Source organism: Numenius arquata, chromosome 26 (assembly GCF_964106895.1).
Source record: "Numenius arquata chromosome 26, bNumArq3.hap1.1, whole genome shotgun sequence".
NCBI classification, from domain to species: Eukaryota; Metazoa; Chordata; class Aves; order Charadriiformes; family Scolopacidae; genus Numenius; species Numenius arquata.
In genome coordinates, this window is record NC_133601.1 from 2,885,460 (window position 1) to 2,912,793 (window position 27,334).

General features: G+C 42.1%; 1 protein-coding gene across 1 annotated transcript; it reads left to right on the top strand.

Moving 5' to 3' along the window:
• The first annotated feature begins 803 nt into the window (after positions 1-803).
• Positions 804-22,404, top strand: ADAM28 (ADAM metallopeptidase domain 28). The gene is made up of 24 exons (XM_074164199.1): positions 804-855; positions 3,602-3,702; positions 4,361-4,437; positions 6,319-6,397; positions 8,774-8,850; positions 9,876-10,071; positions 10,508-10,570; positions 10,985-11,056; positions 11,617-11,786; positions 12,535-12,619; positions 13,969-14,099; positions 14,919-15,096; positions 16,059-16,148; positions 16,570-16,765; positions 17,452-17,554; positions 18,137-18,293; positions 18,949-19,029; positions 19,626-19,704; positions 20,412-20,502; positions 20,844-20,943; positions 21,196-21,261; positions 21,569-21,646; positions 22,220-22,282; positions 22,372-22,404. Exons 1-24 carry the CDS (start codon positions 804-806, stop codon positions 22,402-22,404), a joined length of 2,418 nt encoding a protein of 805 aa, XP_074020300.1.
• Positions 22,405-27,334: the final 4,930 nt, after the last annotated feature.

Genomic DNA, 27,334 nt, shown 5'->3' on the forward strand with positions numbered 1-27,334 from the left:
TCCATGAACTTCTATAAAGCGGTTCTATATTGGATAGCTGCATCCCTAAGAAGCACATAGTACTATTTTATTACAACTGGCCAAGCCAATGTGCTAAGTTTCTAGTATAAATTTTTAGAATATTAATTGACAGATATCACTTTGATTACTCACTTGTCCGCATCTCCTTTTATTTAGACATTATCACATGAACCTCAAGCAAACATTACTAATATAGATGGGAAGGGGCAGAAAAGGACCTGCTGAGTGTTTATACTGCAGATATGATTCACAGATACAGGATTACATGTACCTTTATTGGTGCTCTAAGCCCTTCCCTTCCGTACAGATTAAATGGCAAGGCAGCAAGAACTCAAACACATCTTTAACACCAGCCCTGCGGACCTGTTTTACCCTAAACCTCTTGAAAACTTTCCCATTCCTTGAGCCATCAGTGGTACCCACTCTTTTACTGTAGCTTTTCACCAGCTGGACTATAAAAAGACAACTCTCTAATCTCCCTCTTTATGTATTTATTTATTTTTATTTTTCCTGATGAACAGTTCTAGGGAACTTATTTCAAAAAAGTAATCAATATATCACAATTCGTGTGACATTAACTAACCAGCAGGAACTTCCGCTTGCTGTAACACTCTGTGACTTGAAAATTGTGCAACACCTTTAGTAAACACTTCCTCATATAGGAACAAGAATTAAAGCCGAACGCCACGCTCCCTCTCATTCACTGCACTGGAGAGGACTGCTCAAAGCACACAGCCTGGGAACCCAGCTCTCCCAGCCCACGGAGACCACTCTGGACCGAGATGACCAACACACTTCTTGTTTCTGTTCTCTTGCTACATTTTCTCCAACAAGGTATGGCTTTTTTTTTTTTTTTGCTTTTTTTTTTTTTTGCTTTTTTTAATCCTTTATCAGTGGTTGCTGTGCATAACTTTGTGCAGCTTCTACGAATTGCTTCTACGAATTTTTAATTATTAACATGTAGGTAATATGGAAGAACAGTGAATTAAAGCCATTGGAAAAAAAAGCTATTACTGAAGTTCGGGGTGTTTTGCTTTTTACTCTTTCTGTTCAAAGCAATTATCTAAAACTCTCCAGTTAGAAAATTATTTACTTGTGTTAAAACTGACCATAGATTGACAAAAGACCCAGAACTGGTTAGTTTTGTGAGCCAATTAAGAAATACTTCCCCTGCAAGTGAGCGGACAATTTATCCACTTGGGACAACTGATTAAACAGACAGCATTTTGGCCATAAAAGAAAAAAAACTTTTATTTGAATTCAATTAATGACCTGAATTAAAATAGTTAGCACCCTTATTATCTGTGTGATACTTCAGGTTATGAGTATTCGTATGACTTAACCTTAACAGACAGCACTTTTTTTTCCCACGTGCATTGTTTCTTTCAATTTATGTCAACACAGAACACATTTTTTCAGAGCTTGGCATGCACAAGCATGCACGGGTTTTATCTACATAATTAGACGTGTAATTTGTAGTCAGCCAGGTGTCTTTATGATGTCATTAGTTGCACAGATTATCTGAAAATGTGCACAGAACTAATGCTTAAGGTGTTACATATTTTGTTTCTTGACAAAAATCTAACTTTCACTGACAATGAAATCCTCACTAATGATTTTTCTTCCTGGTTTACGCTCTTAGAAAAGCACACAATTATGTGTTCCTTACCAGCAGTTTTTCTAGCTGTTGTACAAGGCCCAAGGAATTTCTTTCCTCCTTAAAGCTACTGACTCAAGAAAACGCCTGAAGCAAGACAAAGACAATACACTGAGTTGATTAAAAAAAAACTACCTCTAAGAAACGATTCGTTCCAGAACAAAACTAACCCATTTTCCTCGAAATGCTGTTTGTATGACACTGTGGGAATAGCACAAGTTTAGTTCCGAGTCTCCGTTCAAATCTAGGCTAAACTTGAACCATTGGGCTACGGTCGGCCTTGTAAAAAAAGTCTGCAACCCAGAGCGGGTGGACAAAATTGAAGCACAGGACTCTATTTAGAGGCCTAAAATCATGATGTAAGAACATACCTTAAGCTCATGGAAAGACTAATTCTGCAAAGCAAAAGATTTTTTGAAAGTAAACATAATTACTTGCTTAAAATAAAATCTAAAACATCATTGTAAAATCACAGTAACGAACTGGCACTTGGTGTTTGCTAAAGCATGTGGATGGAGAGTTCCTGTGTACCGAGGGGTGGCTTAACTTCTTCGGACCTATTCCCACTAGACCACCATGCCTTTGTCAAGATACAACCAAGTTTATCCTGCAATTATCCTGCAATTATTTTTGGAAAGGGTTTAATCAAATAAACCAGTTATGAAGAATTAACCTGTTTATTTTACTGGAACAATTTGCACAAGGATGTGCTCTGGCGTTCCAGATGCAGAAAGTTACGGTAATTGGATGCCCTGCTCTTGTGAAAATCTGACCTTGAGGCAGACAATTAAAATGGGAGTTGCACTCTCCCTTTGTTGTTTGTGGTTTGGTTTTTTTTATTTTATTTAAGCACAGGCTTAGTACTTAGTACTGAGCGCTCAAGAATTTGCCAGTTCAGGTGAAATGACCTTTTGTAGGAGATTAAAGAGCTTAAGGAGGCACATAAAACCTGCTGCTGCCTTGTTGGATACTCACGCATCCCTTGTATGACCCCGTTCTCTCAAACGCTGTGCACCAGCTGCTATTATGAACTTCTAATGATGCAAGGTGTGCTGACCACCCTGCAAGTCAGGCCACAAATTAACTTTTGTCAAGATTCACTCAGAAGCAGAAAACAAAGAAGGAACACTTTTCATCAGTATTTCCCCAACAAGTTCTTTACAGCCACTGCAGAGACACAACACACCTTACGAGTAAGACCAATAAAAAGGGTTAAATGAGTTAAGGAATCACCTGGATTCTTTACCACCTTCAAGATTTTCCTACTTTACTGTCTATCTCCTATTATTTTCCACCTTTTCCAGTCTTTCTGCTGTCACAAGCATGTAACAGTTCTGACTCAATAGCTAAGAATGTACTATTGAAGAGCTGTCACAAGTATTTATCTAGTAAGACCAGCTGGAAAGCTTTCTAAAGCAGAAATCTCGGCTCGGTCCAGACTTGTAATAAGTTGTATGAGTTTATTTGCTTATCTACAAGCAGTCTAAACTTGTATGCCATCATGTGATAAGGTTTGGAGAACACTTATTTCACAGAACCATGTAATTTAATTCATGTCATTTACTAAATGTGAGGGGTGAAAATCGCACCTCTCATAGCTGGTCTAGCGTGTTGGTACTCGAAACCGCTGATCGGTGCTGGGGAAAGAAATCCAAAGCAAACTGCATAAAATATTTTGACACCTGGAAATAGCCGGGTACGTCAACTTATCTGAAATCCAGACTGTAACAAACGTACTGGGGGTGACTGCTCAACAGGACGGGTGAGCACACGCCAGAGCCAGCGCAGAGAATACATGAGAAACGAGTGGTGCAAGAGACGAATGACTATATGGCCCAAAAGAATTGGTCTTGACAGACATGAAATATGGTGTTTAATAAGTTAATACTGTGTTTTCATAAATATACATCTGTTTCTCCATAGGGAACACGAGCAAGAAATTACCTGGAGTTGAGCAATATGAAATAGTTTATCCACGGAAATTGCACACAGTGCACAAAAGAGATGTAGAAAGAAACAAAGAGGTATTAAAAGAGATAACTCTCTTCTTCTGTGGGAGGCGGGGAAGGTTTTCTGGAGTTAGAGTACCCTTGGGTTTTGTCCTGGTTTGAGGACCCATTTCAAGAGTAAGAGAATTTGGAGCCAGACACTTGCTCTTGCAAAAAGAAATGAAAGAGAAAACCTGGAGGGGTGACCCCGTGTCTGCCAGAGACAGGCTGCGAAGGGTGCTCGCTGCGCAGGGAAGGACCTGGGCGCCCTCAGTGGGTCCTCTGCACTTGTATCTCGGTGAAGATGTAGGTTCTGATACTACTCAGATTTTGAGTAACCTATGGACACTTGAATCTGAAATAAATTAAATCAAATATTTAAAACTAAGCACTCTCTTACGTAGTTCAAGAGAGTTATGAAAGTGTTTGAATTTAAGCATCCGCTTTAGCACTTTCCAAAAATATGTGGGGCAGGTGCTTATGAGGGTAGAAATACATTTGCAAAGTTAAATTTCTTCCTCTAATTAAAAAGTATAAAACAGAGTAACCTCCTGCTTATTCCATAACTGCCAGAATACTTATTTTTGGTGGGAAGAGGAGAAAAAGAATGCAGTTGGCAACTCAGTAACAGCCAGCTCATAGTGAGGCCAGAAGTTGTAACAGTCCATATTCTAACACTTAAATCTGTTTACAGACAAAATACGATGACACAATGGAGTATGGAATCAAAGCCAATGGAGAGGAAGTCATACTGCACCTACAAAAAAATAAGTAGGTCCAGTTCAACTTTTTCCTTGAGCGTTATTCCTCACTGTAAATGGCCCTGTAGGGCTTTCAGGATACAAAGAAACAGGACTTAAGCTCCTGTAAGACAGAGGTATTTTGGTAAATACAACTTTTACACTCCAATGAGAAAAGAAAAGGGGAGAGAAAGCATCATGTTGCTGTTTTGGTAATGTGAACTAACTACCCAGGCACATGACATTACCAAGATGGAATGATTTGCCTTTACTGCTAACTCTGTTCTCCCATTTATTTCCTAAATGGCTGAATCCACTGAATGTTCAAAGTTTTCCTATTATTTCACAAGTTTCCTGTGTCCACGGATAGTCTATGGGTTCTACTTATTTGTTCTATGCTGGTAGAAAACACAGAGAAGAACAAGAGAAATATCCACAAAATGGGACCATCTGACTCGGCCAAAAATGGAAAACAGTAATAAAAAATGTGATGATCCTCAATAATTTGGCTCCAGTACTCCCTATCTTAACACTACTGCTGTTGGGCTTCTAATATATACTGTCATTAACAAAATGCTTTGTGGAAATTGAAAGTGGGGAGAGTTTGCCTCCTCGGCTGAAGAGATTAACAGCATTTAAACAGAGGGTACAGAGAAGCAGCAGGTTTGGTTAAGAAAAGTCCAAAATCGAGTACAGAGCAACACAACTAAAGCCCAGCTGAGTTGTGATTTTCTGCTTGCTGGCTCCACCAGAATATTTAACATAGGATCAAACAAGTGTGCTTTAATAGGTACTTTTCTAATGGCTGTGTAAATACAATAGTTCTATCATCAGTTCATGTTAAATATAGACTATAATTAACTGTTTGCCCCTGCTTTAATCTATTCTAAATATTTGGAGGCGGTGTGCGGGAAATTTTATTGTATTAAAACCCACCCCTTAAAAAGAAATGAGATTGTGGCAGCGTGGGGTAGTTGCCCAGACAGATATGAATGTAGACTTGCTTTGCTGCTAGCAAAGGCGGTAAATCTACAGCCCTGGCTTAAATTTAAGCATGCGCTTGGTGCTCTGCTGCACAGGAGCCTGAGCACACACAGAGCCCTGCGGGATCTGGCCTTCCAGAGCAAATCACAAATGTCTCTGGTAACAAGAAACCCAAAGGCGCCTTCCCCACTGGGGGCAGAAATACAGTAATTCATTCCATAGTCATGACGGCCTCCTTTGAAGGTTCAAGTACACATACGTGTGCAAAAACAGAGCTTTTTTTAGATAGAAAAATCAAGTTTAGATAGAATGATTGCAAAGATGAGAATTGCACTAACAAAGCTATAAAAAAGCTATGAGCAAAAATATTGGACAAATATATTAGTGTGATCTCCGCACAGAATCTCTTTGTGTGTGCACACTTACACATACACGTATGCACACGCACACATGCATGTCTGCACGGGCACATGGAAAGCAGATGAGGCAGCTTTCCCATTGACCTGGATCTTTGCTATTTATAACCAGTGGGGGGGAACTGGGAAGGGAACAGAATGGTTTCATTTCACACGCACTGTGGAGCGGTAGAAACGTCAACACAAATTGGAGGCCAAAAAAGGATCAATATGTAATATTTATGCATATGTAATTATACATTTACTTTCAGATCTACTAGGAGATTAGTTTATACCAATGAAATAAGTAGATTTTAATTGCTTTCTTAGTTTAGAAACGTCCCTTTGTTTGAGTAAGGATTACGAACAGGCAGAATTCCCCACCCTGCAGCTGTGCTTCCCTGGTTTTTCAATACTAATAATAACCTGAGTAATCATTTGAATTCCCCACATACTTTGTGTGTTACACAATTGCCTCATTTCTAGATGACTACAACTTCTTTTGAATAATAATTGCACTTTACTCTTTGCAGGCACCTATTAGCTAGAGACTACACTGAAACAGTTTATTCCGATGACGGTCGACAAATAACCACAAGTCCTCAGATCAAGGTAATAATAAAAGATTTCCTTCCCTCATACTTGCAGTCTTGAGGAGGTCCATAAGGGATTCACGGGTCCATGAGATAATAGCACATACAAGATAGAATTAAATCCAAGTTCTAAGCACTGTAATTTAGGATGAGTAAGGGACGGGGAAGATGTGACTTTGACAGAGCTACACTGATTTCCACCTGCTGAGAACCAGTTTGTTTTTCAGAAAGATGAGCGCTTTTCACCTTAGTGGCAGCCAAACACTTTGATGAGCTGAACTTCTCTCTTTTGCCAGGAAAGGGAGTGGAGTCAGGGCCATTGCGCTATGTTACCTCCCAACTTTGCCCTCCCGACTTTGCTCATTCTGTGCAACTCGGTGACTGGCTCTTACACCCTAATCTCCATGAGATCACAGATTCAGATAAGGACACATTTCCTCCCTGGCTCATGTTTCCACCCACGCTCAACAGCAAAGGCACTGCAGGTTACCCCAGGTAGTTTCTCTGAGCCATGACAAAGCAGTTATTCAGATCCAGACACAAAGGAAGTCACTGAAGTTATTTTTTAATTAATTGTGCACTCATCTTCAACAAAGATCTCACCTGAAGCTTTGTGTCCAATGTCATGCTATATGTTTTAACACATGTAATTTGGAATACAAAGCCTAATATACTTCATCATGGAGCGATTAGCAGGAACAGGAGCATCTTGAGTGAAACAGATTTGCATAAAGAATTCTGTTTGGGGTTTTTTTGTGTGGATAAAAGATGTCATTTCCTTGTGCTCCAATTACTTTCACTCCCTGAATGGATCCTGTGAAAAGCAAATACCACCTATGCTTGGTTAAAGATAACCTCACGTCTGGGGGATGCTTGCTGAATTCGGAATCCCTACATTGTGGATACTTTATCTCGATCTCAGGAGCTGTTTTCTCTTGTATCCTCAAAAGATGGAAAATAATTCTCTAGTTCTTTTCACTTTGTTGATATCTTAGTCACTGTAAGAAAGTTGGCCCATTGCGATGGAAGGAAGACAAATGCTAAAGCGAAACCAAACATCCCTGAGAAAACAAATGGTTGAATACTCTTATAGGCCTCTCTTAAGACACCTATTAAGGAAAATGCTATGGGTAAAATTTTCCACAATACCTCAGTGACTTTGAAGTCTCTTTGAATGCCAAAGTGTTCATTAGACCTTAGATCCTTAAGTCAATTAAGTCATGAAAATTCTTCCCCTAATCATATGTTCTAATATAATACATGCATTTTCATCTAATTGAAGTTAATGCACTTAATTATTGGGTTAATATTAAAGGGTGCTTCCTTGAAATTTGGCCACAATAAAATCATTTGGTATGGACCTTAATTCAGAAGAGCACATCAGTACATGCTTAATTTTGAGCAGTGATTATGCATATTCTTATTTTCATGTACTGTCGAGTATTGACCAGAGCCCACCATGACCGGATTTGTCACAATCTGGGTCACTCCGTGCTGAAGGACAACAATAACGTAGCAAACATGGAAACCGTCACCACCTTTTTTCATATTAAGAACTTCCTCTAACAGATTTCCTCAGACACTGCAGTTTGCTGTAGCTTGTAGCCAGTGTTGTACGTCTCCTGAATCACGGAATCAGGGAATTGTCAGAGTTGGAAGGGACCTCTAGAGATCATCTAGTCCAACTCCCCTGCCAAAGCAGGGTTGCCCAGAGCACATCACTCAGGGCTGCATCCAGGCGGGGCTTGAAGATCTCCAGAGAAGGGGACTCCACACCCTCCCTGGGCAGCCTGTTCCAGGGCTCTTCCACCCTCACCGGAAAGAAGTTCTTCCTCCTATTTGAATGGAACTTCCCATGTTCCAGCTTGTGCCCATTGCCCCTCGTCCTGTCACTGGGAATCACTGAAAAGAGTCCGGCTCCATCCTCCTTCAAACCACCCTTTAGATACTTGGAAACATTAATAAGGTCTCCCCTCAGCCTTCTCTTCTCCAGGCTAAAGAGCCCCAGCTCTCTCAGCCTTTCCTCATAAGGGAGATGCTCCAATTCCTTATCCATCTTTGTTGCCCTACGCTGGACTCTCTCCAGTAGTTCCCTGTCTCTCTTGAACTGGGGAGCTCAGAACTGGACGCAGTATTCCAGTTGTGGCCTCCCCAGTGCAGAGGAGAGGGGGAGAATGACTTCCCTCGACCTACTGGCCACACTCTTCCCTATGCAGCCCAGGATCCCATTGGCCCTCTTGGCAACAAGGGCACATCGCTGGCTCATGGATAGTTTACTATCCACCAGGAGCCCCAGATCCTTTTCCTCAGAAACGCAATCACTGGACCGAGGCCAGTTCATTGCAGTCAATGAGGCATGGCCCGATTTGACAATGTATTTTTTCTTTCTAACCAGGATCACTGTTATTACGAAGGTTACATTCAGAACGATGCTGATTCTGTAGCCAGCATCAGGGCTTGCAAAGGTCTAAGGTAAGACAGAGGTTTGTTTCCCTTCCCAGAGGGTACCAATGGCTAAATATGCATGTTCTATGAGGATAAATTTTCCAATATAAAATAATCAGGATGTGAATAAGCGGTGTTATATTTTATTCATGCTTACAAGGAAACTAGTTTACCAAAAAAAAAAGGGAATGGAGGGAGAAAAACAAGCTACCTTCCTACTTCAGTTTCAGAGTTTATAAACTGGAAGCTAAAGAAACCTCTACATCAATAACTTGATATGACTAATTCCATATTAGTTCTGTCATAAATCATAGCATTTGTGGTGCTTACAGTAAACCTTTAGGGTTGATGCTTCTCAGCTGTAGGAAGCTCCACTGCCACTTAAGAGAAGGCTACATCATTTTCAGAGCTACAGGGTAAGGAAGTTCAAGCTTTTATATGAAAAGCTCAGTTAAAAGAATCTGTTCATTTCTAATCACTGAAGACCCAGTGGTAGAACATAAAAAGGCAAGAGGATAGCCAGGGAGTCTGAGAAGCTGCAGCTGAACATTTCCCAACGGTTCGTGGGGTTTTGCAAACCCCCGGCTTTCTTTGTCAACACTTCTTGCGTATTGTCGAGTTTACACATCAATGCAAAACACTTATTTTGACATTTGCTGCTCAAAATGATTCAAAACTCTTAATTCCTTTCAATATTTCAGTCTTTCATTTCAATTAAAGATGAAAACGTATCTTTGAATGCCCCACTGAACAGAAATTCACTTTTCAATCGCTTTTTTTAGCACAAAACCCTAAAGTTTAAATCTAATTAATTCCTAAACCAGTTTCTTTTTGACCAACAGTCTCCTACTCAGAGACTTCACTGACCACCCAAATCTTCCGAGCAATTTCTGCTTTTAAATTGTTATACAATTTGCCTGCTGCCAAACTCTTCCATCGTGTCAGTGCATGCAATGATCCGAACGCTTGGGCTAAATGCCGTTAGGGATAATGTTGGTATCATGACTCAGTCCTGTGGATACAAAAGATCACAGTCTGACTCATTTTCTTAGCGGATATTTTGAGACCCGTGGTCAGAAGTACCTCATTGAACCCTTGGGAACTTCAGACAGAGAGGAACACGCAGTCTATAAGTATGAGAACCTCGAACAAAAGTCCATAAAAACCTGTGGTCTAATCAACAATACCTGGGAAGAAGATTCAATTGACCCCATCAGTGACATCTTCAAATCCAGCAACAGTCCAGAAGTAAGTACCTACCTAAGCGACAGTCCAGTAAGTACACATCACAAAAGAAATTGTGACCATAGGAAAACTCTGAGTCACCCAAGTCCCACTTTGTGGGGTGGCACCCCCAGAGAAGCAATTGCAAACAGTGAAACATAATGAGATCTTAAAACACAGCGCAAAATCTCACAGATCTGAGATTTCAGAGTCACCACCTGAGTTACGCCCTCCTACATGTACTAATAGGTACCCATAGGCATCCTTAAACATCTAAATATTTCTTAATATTGAGTCTACCTTTTAATACCTCGCCTACCTTTCATCATTTAAACCAGGCAGTCCCATTCTAAAAGACTTGGCTAAAGAAATACCCTCGTAACTAATACGTTGGTTTGAAATTGCGAAGGTTGAGACTGAAGCAGGCTTTAGAAATGATTTCAATGTCTCTCTTCTTTAGATGAAAGCATACCTGAAAGCAAAAAAGTACCTGGAAGTTTACATAGTTGCAGACAATACTTTGGTGAGTATTGAAATGATTTTTTCTCATCTGACCAACTCAAGGTGAACTTTCCAAAGTCAGTACTGCTCATATCCCTGGGCTCCTGCAATTACAGGGCTACCCTGTGTCTTACCACTGCCTTTGGCCAGGAATAGCGTGTCCTAATGTCAATTGATTCTGAAAATCCCATCTGGAGATGCCAAGAATTCAGAAAACACCATGTAGTGCCCATCTTCTTCTGCACCCTACACATAGATACATGTTTTAAACGGGCCTGATCTTGAAATACATTGTCTGATAAAACAGTATGTTGAAAAGATAATAAGTAGCCCAGGTGTGGTGTGGTTTGCAGTGCAATCTTCTGTGGGATATTTCTTTTCAGATAAATCACTTTTTTCCTCTCCTTTTCCTAACACACCATATTTACTTTTTTAGTATAAGAAGTATGATGAAGATGTTAAAACTGTAAGAGAAAGGATATTTGGAATAGTCAATTACATCAATACGGTAAGAGGAAATACAACAAAGTGAAATTGAGTTAGAAGTTATTTATCATTTTTACCATGAATTTTCATTATTGCATGTAGGAAAGAACGAAAACTGAACTGCATTGTAATTTATGAAATAAATTTAACACATCTGTCCATATTATCTTGTTCCTTGTCCTCAGATATGAGATTTCTATAAATTCAATTATTGTTAAAGAGTTATATCATATTTTCTTAACAGCTTTTAAAATGAATGATCGAAATCCTTCAAAAAGAATTAACTGATCTTGATTTTTGATTTCTTTTACAAGTCAAATTTCTTCCAAGCTATTGTTGGAATTTTCAAGAATTTTAAGAATGTTCGAGTATTTTAAAGCCATTTTTATATTTGGTGGGGAAAAATAAGATCTCGTGTTTTGTTTTTCTTTTTAATTTTTTGTTGCAACTTCAAAGTGCTGAAAAGCTGAATCAGATCTGGAGCGAACGATATATTGCAAGTGGCAAAAGTGAACCAATTACCAGGATAAGTGTTTGTTACAGATACTCCATTCTTACGGCACCACTGTTTCTCTGCTGCAGGTTTATAAGGCCATAAATATCTACGTGGCTTTAATTGGCCTAGAAATTTGGACCGATGGTGACAAATGCCTCCTGAGTCGCGCTGCAGGATTCACTCTGGATAGTTTCTCAAAGTGGCGTCTATCAGATTTATTAAATAGGAAAAAAAACGACAACGCTCAGCTCCTCACGTGTGTATCGCTCTCTCTCCTATTTGCCTTTCCAAGTATGTTAAAGGAATTTGTTCTTTAAAAATTGATCACCAACGCATCAGTGACTCTGTCTATACTGAACAGGGTTTGACGCTTTCCAATACAAGATTGTACTAATTCTAGGACAAAGAGAGAAATGTAGGCTCCCTTTCCTTGCTGGTGTTGAAGCTTTCTATCTGAATCCCTGCAAAAACAGGCAAAGGAAACTTTTGTTATATCTCAGTCTCTCCTTTTCTTTTTCTCCCTTTCCCTCTCTCCTTTTCCTTCCCCTCAACTGTCCCAGAAGAGTTGAGTGTCCCAAAGACTGCAGCACAGTGTAACAGCCCAAGGAGCCATGACATGAAGGTTAAATGCTGGGAAACACACGTTGCCAAACTAAACCAGCACTCGCTCACTCACTCACTTCGCTCTTCTGGCTCACGTTCAATGGCCCTGATTTAGCCAAGCACTTTGCCACCTTTAGAGCACTTCATCAAGCTTTTTACGCTCAAACAGATACTCCGAGTCTGATGAACTGCGATGTAATTGAAGTAAAAATTTGAAATGAAAAGCGCATTCAGTTGTTTTCTGATTTGCAGCGATCTTAAGTATGCCCTCAAATATTGTATTAAATCAGGGAGCTGGAAACGAGAATATGCTTAAAGCCTGGTTAATAAAGCAGACTTGATTCTGATCTGGTTCCTGGTCACTTCATCACATTTCACTCTGCCTTTCTTCTTCCTTACAGAGGCTATGACTTTGAGGGGACAACGATCGGATTAGCCTTTATGAAATCCATATGCAGTGATATATATTCTGCAGGTATTATTCAGGTCTGATTTACTTTTGTTTATTTTATTTCTTAAAGGCTTTTCTATGTTTTACATTCAACCAGCAAAGAATGTTTGTGAAAAACATTTGGTGTATGACGCCTTTGGTTCTGTCTGGTTCATAGCATTATTTTATTAGGCTGCAGAAATTCACAGTCAGATATTTCAATTTAGATGAAGTGCAGAGGGTAAAGAAAGCACACACAAAGCATGGGATATGTGTTATCTAAATGTCAACATCAAACCAACACCTGTATTTGCATTACCAAGCTCCAATAGAGTCAAAGAAGAGAAATCAGTCATTTTGTGCCTCTACCCTAAGGTTCCCTGTTTTGAACAGGGAATTGGTTCTGCCTGTCGTAGTGTGTATCATCAGCTTGGCCACTTAATTACAGCTGCCTAAACTACTGCACTTAAACTTCAGCCTAAAGAGGAAGACAGATCCAAAACTTTACCAACAACACCTGGAACTCCACTGTTGGGGCAACAGCTTCGGAGGCCAGGCTTGTTGGTAAGAGGAACAACCCCCACAAAATTCCAGCTTTCCCACACCATAAAGAACTTGTAGGATGATTGGAAAACCCAAATGCTTTTCAAGGTTTGGGGATGCAGTTTGTGGCAGCACTATTTGCACTGCCGTGCTGGAGGAGCATGACCAGCACAACCTGTCTCGTGCTTTCTGTGTTTCCAGTACCACCAGCTGTTTATACACCTGGATTTCACCAAAAAGACCAGGAGTTTTCCTTTCCTCCCTCCCACCAAGCAGCCAAAAACACCAAGCTAAAAGTGGAGATGGAGCACAGCATCTGCCTTTCCTTTCTGTGTACACACAACACCGTACGCAACAGCTACCTTGATGTAATGAGTAATAGTTATATGGCACCCACATAATTACCCTAAGCACAGAGACCAGAGAGAATTAAGAGTTTCAGATGTTCAGTTCCCCTTAACACTCAGTTGTTACTTGGCAGCCTGACTTCCTCATGTTTATTTAAAAAAATAATTATACCAATTTATTCAAGTTCATTAGTGGTATCATCTCATTGCTATTGTAATATAATCCACCATAAACTGTGCAATGGATGCATGCATGGATTAAACAACATATCAATCCTTATGTAGCAGTGAAGATAATTTCACTTGAATTAAAATTATCCTATTTTTAGGTACATGACCAGGTTGGACGGGGCTTTGAGCAACCTGGTCTGGTGGGAATTGTCCTTGCCCATGGCAGGGGGGTTGGAACTCAATGATCTTTGAGGCCCCTTCCAACTCTAACCATTCTATGATTATGGGGTTCCTACTTGTTCTAAAATACTCATAGAAATAATCGCCTATTCTTATCTCTACAGGACCATAACAGAAATGAAATTGCAGTTGGAGCTACCATGGCACATGAGATGGGACACAACCTTGGCATGAGTCACGACACCAAAGCCTGCACATGTAGCGATAAAGTCTGTATCATGACGGATACTGTCAGGTAGGAGTGTGGGTAAAAAAAGCGAGGGCATTAATGCACAAGGAGGTTCAAGATGGACTTTGGATAAACTGCTGGTTTCCAAAATGGAGTAGTAATTATTTTTGTCCTCTGAGATTATTCCATTCAAATTATAGAAAAATAAGAGAAAAATTAAGAAATTACAGGCCCTTCTAAGATATACTGAGACAGATACACCCCCCCAAAAAAAACCCCCAAAGAAACCCACACCAAACTTTAGTCCCTTTTGGATAACATCAGGTTTGTGTGTGTGCTGGGGGCCTTCACGTCAAACCATCAATCATTTCTTCCTTACAATGCGACAGCACGGAACTGCTGAGGTGTCTCAGATGACAGAGCTTCCCCAAAATTTAACTGAAGTATAATTTGGTTCTGTACCCTGAAGATGTCTCCTGTGAAAACCACACAAAGCGCTTGCACCTTCAAAAAATACCCATTAGAGAGTTAATTAGTTCAATTTTCATCTCAAGTAGAACCCCCTGAGCCTCTGCTGGGCACCCCAGAAGAAAACTCCTAATGCCTGAGGGCGTCCAGGCACAAATTGTGTAGACCAGGTTTAAATGTGGGATTTATTACATGCAGTATTTCCATTTAGTACATTAAGTTGTTCTGATCTTTTTGTTTCTGCTTTTTTTTCCCCTGCTGTAAGCAGGAGATAGCCATTGTATGGAATATATATGGGAAAACGGCTGCATCCAATAGTTTGGAGGATGGTCACTTGTTTCATTTCTCTTGTAAAGGGCATTGCTTTTCCCTGCCTGTGCCAATCCTAGCGTAAATTCTCCTGCTTTCTCAATATAGTTCCATCATCCCCAAGAAATTCAGCTCTTGCAGCCTCCAAAGTTTTGAGAAATACATGCTGAGTGACATGCCAAAATGCCTAATGAACATCCCAGACATAAGCAGCATCATAGCACCTGCGACCTGTGGAAATGGCTTTGTGGAAAAAGGAGAGGAATGCGACTGTGGCACTCCAGAGGTATCTGCATAACCAGGAATAAAATAATGCTTGGAAGAGGCAAAGAGTTTTATTCAGGCTGTACACTTCCAGTTTGATGATCAGAGGGCTGGAGCTCCTCTGCTGGGAGGACAGGCTGAGAGAGTCGGGGGGTTCAGCCTGGAGAAGAGAAAGCTCTGGGAAGACCTTGGAGCCCCTTCCAGTCCCTAAAGGGGCTCCAGGAAAGCTGGGGAGGGACTCTTGATGAGGGAGGGGAGCCCTAGGAGGAGGGGGAAGGGTTTGACACTGAAAGAGGGGAGATGGAGCTGAGATGTGGGGAAGAAGTTCTTTGCTGTGAGGGTGGTGAGAGCCTGGCCCAGGTTGCCCAGAGAAGCTGTGGCTGCCCCATCCCTGGAGGGGTTCAAGGCCAGGTTGGAGGGGGCTTGGAGAAACCTGGTCTGGTGGGAGGTGTCCCTGCCCAGGGCAGGGGGTGGCATTGGATGGTCTCACAGGTCCGTTCCAACCTGAACCATTCTGTGATTCTGATTCTGTAAATTTTCAAGGTAGCGAGTTCAAAGCTAGCTGAAGTATTTCTGTAGAAACTGCGGTCATCAAATTGCTGATCTGCAATGTAGCCCCCCCTATAAAGCACAGGCCAAATTGTGAGAAAGACATCTGTGTGGTTTGTCCTACTGAGCTGACAGAGGAACTGAGAATGGGGAAAAGCCCCACACGAAACCATCACAGCAGAAATAAGCAAGTTCCCTGAACAACTTCCATCAGCACTTTCGTAATCAACACACTTCATATCCTTTATGTCCTTGATCCCAACGGCTGGCGTGGCTTCCAGGGAAACTGGGTTTCAGAAAAGCAAAGCGCAGGTCTGAGATTTCCCTCTCTCCCTCCCTCAATAACCGAGCACAGGGTGGTTCGTTGAGAACCCAGAGCCGAGGGGACGCCCCCGAAGCATCGTACCAGAGCTCTGACTGACTGTTCTCTCGCAGGAGTGCACAAACGAATGCTGTGACCCCGAAACGTGCAAACTGACGGCAGGTTCCATATGTGCACACGGAGAGTGCTGTGAAAACTGCCAAGTAAGACTCCTTTTAATCTCTGTATTTTCTGGGGTATATTTTTTTTTGCCCATGAGAAAGCAGAAATACACCTTCCAAAAGAACTGATCCTCTTTACTTTTAATTACTGACATAGCACTGTAACGACAAGCGCGCTTTGTCCATCCCAAACTACACCACAGCTCTCACTTCACTCAATCTTTCAACACAGAAATGAGCATTATAGTTGCCTATTTTTCTCCTGGAAAGAAAAGCTGAGGCACAACCAGGGAAAAAACTTGTCAATTGACAAAAACCAACTTTAAATTAGTTACAGATCCAGCAACTGGTAGAGTGAGGATGGGATTTGTCTCCCCTAAGTTTAGCCCTCTTGTTCACTGTGATTTTTAAACGGCATGGAAGAGCACTGCATTAAGTGTGGTATTTCTCTCTCTTCCTTCAGTATAAAAAGTCGGGAGTTGTTTGCCGAGCAGTTCGGCACGACTGTGACCTGGCCGAGATGTGCACCGGCTATTCTGCAAATTGCCCAGAGGACCGATTCCGTGTGAACGGACATCCCTGCAACTACGGCGAAGGCTATTGCTACATGGGAAACTGTCCCACCCGAGAAAACCAGTGCAAAGCTTCTTTCGGACCACGTGAGTACCAGTTGGCATCAAAAAATAAGGTCACTTAGGTCAAAGGAGAGAGACAGAGGTAGGCTTTGTCTGTTAGAAAATCACCAAAGACCTTTTGTAAATCAGGAACAGCATATCTATATAAGTGAGTTCTAGTTTGTAGCATGCACTTTATTAGTATTATTATTTTCATATTTGCACTGTAAGTGGTTATAATCACGTGAGCTGAAGCCCAGACCATGCAATACAATGTATTTCTAGAGAAACGGGAAGTGGTAAACGCATTCCTCTTTTGCACAATGCTTTTGAGATAACTTTGGAATGGAGCTGGGTGAGTATTCTTTCCTTGATAGGAAGAGGAAATGTCTGTATTTCAAATTTATGCCCCAATTTAGCATGCCTTTGTGCTTCTGAAGGTGGCTTACCCTCTTCCCAGTCCTAAACCATCTCCAGTTCTGACTATGTCCCTTCTCCTATGCAAGGTCTATATGTTTGTACTGGACAGAGAGAGCACACAGGACAGGTTCTGCTGTGTGTACACAGCAACATTGCAGAATTAATGCCTGAAGCGCCAGAGCGAGCCATTTAGGCCCATGAGCAGCTTCACTGGGAAAGGCCATTTCTTAAATAGGGAAAGGAAATGGAATATTATTATTTTTCAAAGGCAGAGAACTTCAAGTAATGCCATTGCATTTTCCTCTTCACAGAGGCTACTGAAGGTGCGCCATCCTGCTACCGAATGAACGAGAAAGGGGTATATTATGGATACTGCAGAAAAGAAAAAGGTAGTCACGTCCCGTGTAAAAAAAAGTAAGCACTGTGTTACAGAATTTGCTGAGATTTGGGAAGAGACACCACTCCTAGTCTAATTAAGAGACAGAAGCAAAGAGTGCACTATTTCACATGGCACACATGTCCACGAGTCCCTTCTTGTTCAGTTTGAATATTGTGGTAAAGACAATGCTAAGAAAACGAGTTTCCAAATCTTGAGATCAGTCTGAGAAAGAGCGAGTGTGTACATGGATACATGCAAGCCTGCTCACGAGGATGACCGCGTGCGTGTGCTTGCGTGCACAGGTAAGTACAGGGAAAGGATTTGGAGACAGGGAACTTGAACGTCAGGTGAATCTCAGAACTTGAGGGCAGTTCAGTTAAATACTCATTTCTGCAAATTACTGTGGGCTCCCCAATAAGCTCAAGAGGAATTAAGAACCTGCCACCTTCTAGTCACAAACTGACCTGAAAACACCACAAACCAAACTTCCTTTCTGCAGATTTTTTTTTCTTTTTTTGAGACCCTGTACAGACACAACAAATTCAAGCTGGAGGAGTGACCAGCTCAGAGAGTTTTGTTGTGCCATGTCATTCTAGCAGCTCTTGTTCTCCTTCCAGGGATAAAATGTGCGGAAAGTTGTTCTGCAGGGGGGGTAATGAGATGCCTCGGGACGGGAGCCTGGTGACTTTCGAGTCCTGCAAAGCCAGTTTTCCTAGGAATGGAGGAGCAGACACAGGCATGATTCTCGACGGAACAAAGTGCGGGAATGGGATGGTTAGTAGAGAATGGCTTTTCTCCTTATTTTTTCCCTCTTTTAGTCTTGCTTACATCATTACCTCTTTTATCAGACAAGAGAGATTTTAAAAAGGAAAGACTCAAGTGGACACTAAACTGCTGCTGCTGTGATTTGCGGTACCTTCTGCCCTACACCCATCACAAAGCAGTAGCAAAGCAAACAGGAACTGTTCTCACTCCGGTTGCCTTATGCTTGACTGCTGTCTTGTTATTTTTTATTAACCCAAGCATAAGTGGCAACAGAAACATACCTTTGTATAAACGACTAAAAGATCATACATATATTACTACTTTTGATTATTTCCATAACCGGTGTGCTAGGCATCACTGAGTGCTATTTCCAATTTCTTTGTGATATATTTCCACTTGGGAGAAGGGGGGGAGGATGAAGGATTGAAGAGGAGTGGAAACAGTGATGTCTGTACATCTTTGTCACTCCCCCTTGCTATAAAATACCCAAAGGTCGAATGAAAAGTTACGTCCACATATCAAACTGCTAGTGTAGGTTTAAGTGATCTGCAGACCTGTTTCTGTGCCTCCTTTTACTCCTCATCACTTTACACAATAACGTGCAAGCTCTGCATGTTCTGAAAGCTATAGATCACCTGGGTAACATTTGCCCTCTGCGTTTCAGGTGTGCAGCAAGGGAGAATGTGTCTACGCTGAAGATGTCTTTAGATCAACCAACTGCTCTGCCAAGTGCACTGGACATGCTGTAAGATATGAGCATTTCATGCTATTAACAAGACAGACAGACAGACAGAGGATTATGCATATTGGCTACAGACCTTATTGATTACAGTATTTAAGTCATTTGGACTTAAGTTGTGGAGTCAGAAGCTTTTATATTTTTATGAAAGCAAATCTAACCTGATCAATATCAGTATTTTTTGCTAAGATGAGGAGATGGAGACAGATTCTGTGTCTGGCCCTGCCTCTGAGCCAGGGTATCACAGCTATTCTCTTTCAGGTCATCTTTGGTTTTGGGAAAGTAATTGTGCTCATCTTATTTGAACGTTCAGAGACACACAGATGTAAAGACCAACTCTGCTGCTTTGTGCCTTCTGCTGGAACTTCCACTGCAGAAACACCTGCCAAAGGCACACGATAGCAGACATTCAGGCTGTCCTTTGCTGTGCAAAACTGCTACTCTTGATGCTAAATTTTAGTCCAGTAAAATGAGAGGAGGTTTCTAGGCCCAGCTTCAATAACTTCACAAGGACCCTGACCCACAGCCACTGACACTTTATAAGATCATGGCTTCACTCATATTTCCAACCTGACAATATTCCTGGCTTTGTGCTTCCCCAGGTGTGTGACCATGAGCTGCAATGCCAGTGTGAAGAAGGATGGGCACCACCAACCTGCGGCAGCTCCTCAGCAGTTACCAGTAAGTGCTGCAGGGCCACAAACTGGAAACTGTCATCCGCTGACTGAGGCGAGCTGCTTTACCTCCAGTGAAACAGCCCTGACTTGCTAACTTCATACATCCAGGAGATTATTTAGAGTAGCAGGCTTTTCCTTTCTCCATCCTGAGATACTGAGCACACCGTATCAGCTCACTTAAATTTGAGTGGAGGCATTCTTCCAGAGGTTTTGCTGCAAGGGAGGTGGGCAAGTTCATTTATCATCTGCATGGAACTGGCCTTTAACTGATCTGCCTCTGAGGGAAAATACTTTGTGTACACATTTCCATGTGTTTGGGGGGAAAAAAAAAAAAAAAGCCTTTGTTATTAAATACTTTTGTCCTCTCTCCACACTCACTAGATACTGTCAGCTCTCAACATTGTAGCTTGGTTGAGGCTTTAGAATAGCTTTGTCGAAGGAAAATTGTGAAGCCTGACTTGTATACACTGCCAAAGGCCTGCGCCCAGTTTTGGGTAATACCCTTTGAGATAGAGAAGAGAAAATACAATTAAATGATCTTTGAGGATGATGCTTTCCATCAGCATTTGTGGCAGGAGAAGCAGCCATAAGCTTAAGCAATAGTGGGTCTACACCTTGTAAAAAAATTACTTTGCCAATGGTGGTGATGGGAAACTTTGGTAATAGTGGATCTTTTAAGAAATAGCAACTTGTGTTCTCTCTCCCTGCCAGGCTTCGCCATTGTTGCTAGTGTGTTGATTGTCCTTGCTGTCACAGCAACTACAGCAGTGTTACTTATCCGCTTCCGAGTATTCAAGAAGAGGTAAAATTCTTACCTCCAATAAGGGAAAGAAACCTAAAGTCATGAAACTTCTGGATAGGTTTTAAACTGGGGTTTTCAAAGGTGGGGAGGGAATTAGACACTGGAAAGCCAAAGAAGTTGGTCTATGACCTTTGTTGAGCTGTTTCAGAAATCCCACAGTTGGGAGAGAGCTAAAGACTTGAAACTGTAGCTCTCAAGAATAATCCTAAATAATTAAAATAAGGGGGAGAAATAAAGGACATGGCTATATAACCCACCAATAGGAGTATATCAGGCATTCAACTTCAGCAAGTATTTTTACTTCAGTGTAAGATTTACAGTCATATGTAATATTTGCATAGCCGCCAGACCAGAAGGGGACCTGGAACCACAAACCAAGTCTTTGTGGGTCAAGAACAAAGATGCAGAGAACACCCTGTCCTGGCGGTACCAGCCCAGAAGGTAAGAGCAGGGAGGCGCTGGGTCAGCCATAGCCTGCCTGGGACCATAACTGAGGGGTTGAAACATCAAAACTCATCAGCTAAATGTGCTACGCTTCCACAAGGGTTTCAAAACCCTTGTCCGGGGCTGAGGGGACAGTGCTGTGAATCCCAGCACGGGGAGGGAGTGGGGAAAGCACATGGCACTAAGTCCCTGACTAAAAATAATGCACAAGGTAAGAGCTCTATTGATTTAACCGTTCCCTCTTTTCAGACAAATGATAAGAAACTCCTCCTTCCCGTGCCTCCACCACAGGAGAACAAACCACAGCGCCAGAGCGTAAGTAGTTCTAGAGAATTCCTTTGCTCCCATGTTGGCTTTGGGGAAGACAGCACAAACCAGTTCACCCCGTGGTGGAGACCCTCAATGACAATCTGATCCCAAAGGCTGGGGAAATTACTGCACGTTCTCTCAGGGCCAGACAGCATGAAGCATCCCTGCTCCTGAAACGAATGTATCCTTCAACCCCTATAAATGCACTTTTTCTATAGAACACAAGCCTGCACATTCCCATGGGAACACGTGGATGTACACATACGCAATCTGTACATAGGGTCAATATGTTTTATATTCTCTTCTTTTACAGCCTGCCATAAGGCCAAAAGGTCCCCCACCTCCTGTTCCTTCTACCAAACCAACATCATCTCACACAGAAGAGATTTTTGTAAGTATAACCCCGTAACTTTGCACGTCTTTCATCTGCATTGCAAATGACTATCAGAAAATATTTACCACCTCAGCATTTGAACCCCCTGCCCACGGGTGTAGAATCTTCACACTAGCAACATAATTGCATGGTACTGCCTGCAGAAAGAATGATGGATCAAGACTAAATAAAAAATTCTTTTAAAAAGCTCCATATAGCAGCTTGATTACAAAAACACAGTTAAATCCCACTGCCATTAGAGATGCTTTCCTCAACACACACCTTGAGTATGCGAGCAGCTTTAGCTTCCTAAGCAGTCTATTTGAGCATGGATACTCGATACAGATGAACTGAAAAATTGAGAATAGCTCAGTGCTCTTCTGAAACAGGAGATCTATACCCCTTGTGTATTTGTATTATTGTGCCTTCTTGTATGTGGACAGATTAATTTCATTTACTCCCAGCTTTTCCAGTAGGAAAATGCTGTAGTAAATACACGAGATATCAGTAGCAGCAGCTGAGGTCTGTGGGGGTTCTGCAGTTGCTCAGACAAGGAAACCTAATGACAGTTAAACTATGTTTTTGGTATAGGCACCAGAGAGAAAACCTGCTCATCTTCCAGTTCCCAAAGGCAAACCTCCACCTCCACCAAAGGTATACCCGAGTTCAATTCTTTCGGGCTGTAACTCATTGAAATGTACCACACTCACTGTGATGCGTTTAACTCTCTCATTTTCATTCAGGCTTTAAAACCTCCAGTTAACCCCAGAGTATGAAGATTCTGGAGCAGGGCTGATTGAGATATCTGCAATTTTCAGGGACAATTTGTTTGCCCCTTGATTCCTCCTCTTTTGGCAAAGGCAACCAAGATAGTCTTCTTGTTCTCTTTAAAAAAAAGAACAACCGACTGACGGCTGCTTTGAAAGAAAAACTTTAGTTTTCAAACAGTGAAGAGCTCTTTGGTGATGACATCAAGTTACTGTCCAAAAGGAAACGAAGCAGAATCGCTGCTTGCGCTGAGGTGTAGACTGGGAGTGAGTTATCAAACACATCCTGACTCCTAGGCCACCACCAGAAGATGTGGCTGCACTGGGTTGCCCTGCATCTGCACCGCTGTTCTGGGTACAGAACTGAGAAGATCAGGGGAAGTATGGCTACTCTGTGTTTGTAAATTGTAAAATTTTTGCTACATTTCTGGATCTTTGCCAGTCCTCTCTTCAGCAACAGACCAGACCTTCTCCCTTCAGGTGCAATTTGCAAGTTCTGGGAAAAGAAAAATCCTTCCTGCCCTTTGGAGAAAAGTTTGGGTCCTCGGGGCCTGAACTAGCCTTGGAATAATAAGATTGTGCACCGGAAATGCATTGATTCTGGAAAGATCCTTTTGGGTCGGGTTCTCTCATTAACCCTCAGATTACCTGTTAAACAAGATTCCTCTGTTGGGTAGGTAGAGCTGGAGATACGCTCAAAAGTGAAGCACGCAGGAGTCAAACCACTTGCTGCTTGCGAGTGCTCTGGGCTGTGCCAGTTTAAAAAGTGCTCCAGCTGCCACCACTGCACTTGGACTGAAACATTTAGAAAAGCACAGTCAACAAAACCCCTAATCATTTATTTCATTTGCCCCTCAGCTCCAAAAATATCTAAGTATTTCTCCCTTCCAGGATATACACACCTCGGTCTTTTCGTTTAATTGCTCTTGCGCTGGGGTGTGTTATTGTAAAGTTGCTAATGAGAGCTAGGCTGGGCCCGGGGGTTTGTTATTATGGGACAGCACTGCGGCGTGAGGCTTTGCACACTGGTTTATTACTGAGGGGTTCTTCATTCCTTCTGGCCGGTTGGCATCAGCACTGTTGACACTATCGGCCTGCTGGCATATCTCTGCGTGGTACTGTTGGCATCCATGTCAATAATACTGTGAGGGTGCTGGCACTGATGCCGTTGTTACCGTTGGCACTGATACTATTCATGTGGTTGGCATCAGTATTTTTAGGTTAAAGCCCACAGAAGTGTTTTTCAAGGAACCAAAATTTTACCAGGAAAAAAAAAAAAAGGGGGAAAAAAGAAAAAAAAAAGAGAGAGAGAAACAAAATTGTCCTGGACTCAAAGTACTCAAGATTTTATAGAGATTCCAGTTTGAACTGGATTCGGGTTTGGGTCAGCATCAAAATCAGAACAGAGATCCGAGTCGGTTGCACTGTGGCTCAGGAAGGCAGTTCCCAGCCCTAGGGCAGCGCAGCTTTGCTGGAAAAGGGCACACGGTGGCCAAACTGCCAGAACGAGATCTGGGATCCTGGGCCAGCTTTGTGCCTGCGAACCTTTACCTGCACTTGGTCCTGACCAGGGCCCATTAGGACTTTTAAAAATGCCCGATCCTCAGAGGGCCCGAAATCTTTTACTCGAGTTCCCGAACCCGCTCACACCTGCTGAAATCCTGATCCACGTAATCGCGTTTGGGAACCAAACACATCACTGTACGGTCACTTTTCAAAGGCAGAGCCCTGTTCTTCCCAGTGACTGTCACTGCCCCAGACCCACCCTTTCTGATACAGAAATACATATAAAAAAACCCCATTTTTTTCTCTTGGGCTAGGCTTGCTTTGAGGTTGCCAATCAAGTACTGTATGCTCTGCAAAACACAGATGCGATGAAATTACAGTCTTCGGTTTGAGGAGCAAGGTGAAGTTTTTGTTTTAGGATAGATTTTTATTGGAAGACCATAGCTTTCTTCCACTTTGGATAACTGCTTCTTTATTTTGAGTCAGAAATGGATTTTAATCTATCTGTATTTGACTATGGTGTAAAGATTCAGAACTTATTTTTTATGAACTGTAATTAATGTATTTACAAAGATTTATGTATTAAAAGTATTCTATGTAAACAGGAGGTAGTTCCTTTGTTTTTTAAAGATCATCATTAGGACATGCAACACATGACAATAGTGTAAAGTGGGATCATTTATAGCATTGCCAAATCCCTAAAACTCCCAATTTGGACCAAAAAGATCATTCACAGGTATTGCCAAACCCGGCCAAGTTAGTAAAGCTGAATTAAATTTATAATAAGCATTGACATGATACTGTATAACAGGTTTTTTGCCACCTTAAAAATCTATTTCTTCATGGTTTCCAACCTTTTCCACTTTGTGAGCACTCAGGAATTTTCCAAGGATATAGAAATTCGAAGCAAGCTAAAAGTCTAGAGACTTGTTTTTTCTTAGTTACCTTTCTAAGACTCAACTCCCAAACCACGGAGCTTGGGCTTACTTCCTCCTGCAGGAAACCAGAACCCTGTCTGACCTGTATGGGCTCAAACCTCCTTAGTATCTGACTACTTTCAGTAAGTAAAGCACCCAGCACCCAAATAGAATGCGAGTGCTGTACTGAGACCAAGCATTCATCTTCAGCAGCAGAAAAATCAGTAGAAAAAAATATATAAGAGCACACTAATTTACACCTTTCTTGGCCCCAGCATCCATAGAACAGGCACTAGTATCTCCTGTGATGGAGCACGTGTTCCAGCCAGGCCTTGCACAAAAGGGCTCCTCTGTAGGGACAATCTATTGTTCCGTTATGCAAACGTGACATCTACTGTTAAAAAGCCTCTACTGCAAGAGGAAAGTGAACCCAAGAAAACTGAAGGCAACTTCAGCACTCCAATTGCCAAGAGCCTCCAGTACGTAACCCCAGAGGACTAGTCCCTCATCAGATGCATTTCCCTCTGTGGTCTCTCACTGGGCGCTGCATTGAAATAGTTTGAGCCGGGTCCAGGTGTTCCCTTATTCCTGGTGGAGGGTCCCTTGTTCAGCATGATTGGACACACACGGTGTAGCAGAGCAGCAAGCCCACCCGCTGGCATCACGCAGTAAGACACAGAAGGGATTTGGGCACAGTCACCACCAGTGAAGGGACACTGATTAAATTTGCATTTGCTATGCAGGAGCCAGGCGCCGGACACTTGCCTTGTTCCCAGGCCAAAAGCAAAGCAGTTTACTATGGTTTGGGGGTGTTTTTTTAGTATGAGTGATCATTCCACTCCTCCATCTTCCCTTAATCCATAGAAAAACAAAAATGTCTTTTTTTTTCTGTTTCTTTTCAATCTCTGAATTTACCACCCTCTGTCATCCTTCTTTTCCCTCCCTCCATCTCTCTCTGAAGGATGGTGCTACCAGGAGAGAGCATACCTTTTGCTCTTTGCACCCCCAAATCAATCCTCACTGTGAACAATTCTGGGGCTTCTTGAAAATAAGGCACACACTGGACCAGCAGAACAGACCCATTTCCTCAGTAGCTCCTATCTGGCCCTCTGAATTATCCACTTTGCTGTGCAAATTCAACACTGGCCATTAGAGGGCAATGGGGCATGGAAAAGAAGTTTCTCCTGCTTGCTATCGGATGACTATCACCTCAAACCAATCAATTCTGAATTTACTGCATCCTCTGACCTTGGGCTATAGATTCGGGAGACATTAACAAGGACGCCATCAGCCAGGAGGGGTGGGGAGATTGAAGCACATTCAGATTTTCAGACACAGAGGCACCAGACAACTAATAAATAGGCAAAACCCAACCCTTCAAACATGACACCACAGACAGTACATGCTTCAAGCTTTACACAGCATGACCCTAATCGATTCAGGTTTTACTGACCAGAAAACAAAACATTGTCCTACCAGCCCTTACCAAAATGAATAATAAATGTCACTTGTAACTTGAAATCAAGAATTTTCTTCCCCTTTTGCTTCTTTATGCCAGCAGATCTTTCATAGCCTCATAGTAATGCATAAATCATTACCATCTCAATAAGTAAGTAAATAAAAGGCTTCAGGTTGACTCCACTGGTGTGTGAAAATTCATGGAAATGTTGAAGATTTCCTAGCTGACAGACCCTAAGAATTCAGACCTTACTGTCTGTCTGCCATCCAACTGGACCTAATGGTGGCTTTCCAGCGCTACGAAACAAACGGCTCTTACTACGACAGCCTTTGCCACTGGCTGATAACATCAGTAAATGTGAACCTCAGCCATCACCTACTTAGTGTTATTCACCAGTGGCTGAGAAGTGCCAGTCCTTAATCATCAGGTTATTGATAACTTCCTGACTACAGCATTGCTGGATGCTTCTAATCTTCCTCTGGTGCCGAGGAAATAGAGGCCCTGGGAAAGGGGCGGGGGGGGCTGTCAGGTTGCCAGCAATTGCCCTGGCCCCCAGATCACTTTAAAGCAGTCTTCAGAAAAGTGGCACAGATATTAACAGGCTTTTACTGACATTAGATCCATAAATAATTCCACATAATGCATGGCCCCAGCCTTTAGAAGGTCTAGTGGAAAAAAGGAGAGACTGAAATATTGACAAATGTGTCTGCAAGAGCTATTAAAAAAGAGAAAGCAGTTTCCATGGGATTGGCCTAAGCCGTTGCACCCAGGACCAGAGGGAAACCTTGGTCACATGCCCAACAAAATAGATCAGAGTGCACAGCCCCAGGCAACTGGATAAATGAAAAGAATAACATAACTTTAGCAGGACTTCAGAAAAGGAAGCATTCCCCCTTCTTCAGTCAAAAACTGTTGTGAAAGACTGGAGAAGTTTTCTAGAAATCTCAGTACAGGCGAGGACAGAGCTCAGGTGCGCTTATTCTGCTGCAGATACAGAAAAGCTGTCTCTCTAACATCTGTCCATGCATGGAGAGAAAAATGAGCCACTCTCTGCAAT

What these genes read in the sequence shown, in the direction of transcription:
- ADAM28 (XM_074164199.1), top strand. Translation starts at nt 804, where the DNA reads ATGACCAACACACTTCTTGTTTCTGTTCTCTTGCTACATTTTCTCCAA. An exon ending in GACAACGCTCAGCTCCTCAC is followed by an intron (nt 11,787 to 12,534) that starts GTGTGTATCGCT and finishes TCTTCCTTACAG; the next exon opens with AGGCTATGACTTTGAGGGGA. An exon ending in ATTCTGCAGGTATTATTCAG is followed by an intron (nt 12,620 to 13,968) that starts GTCTGATTTACT and finishes TTATCTCTACAG; the next exon opens with GACCATAACAGAAATGAAAT.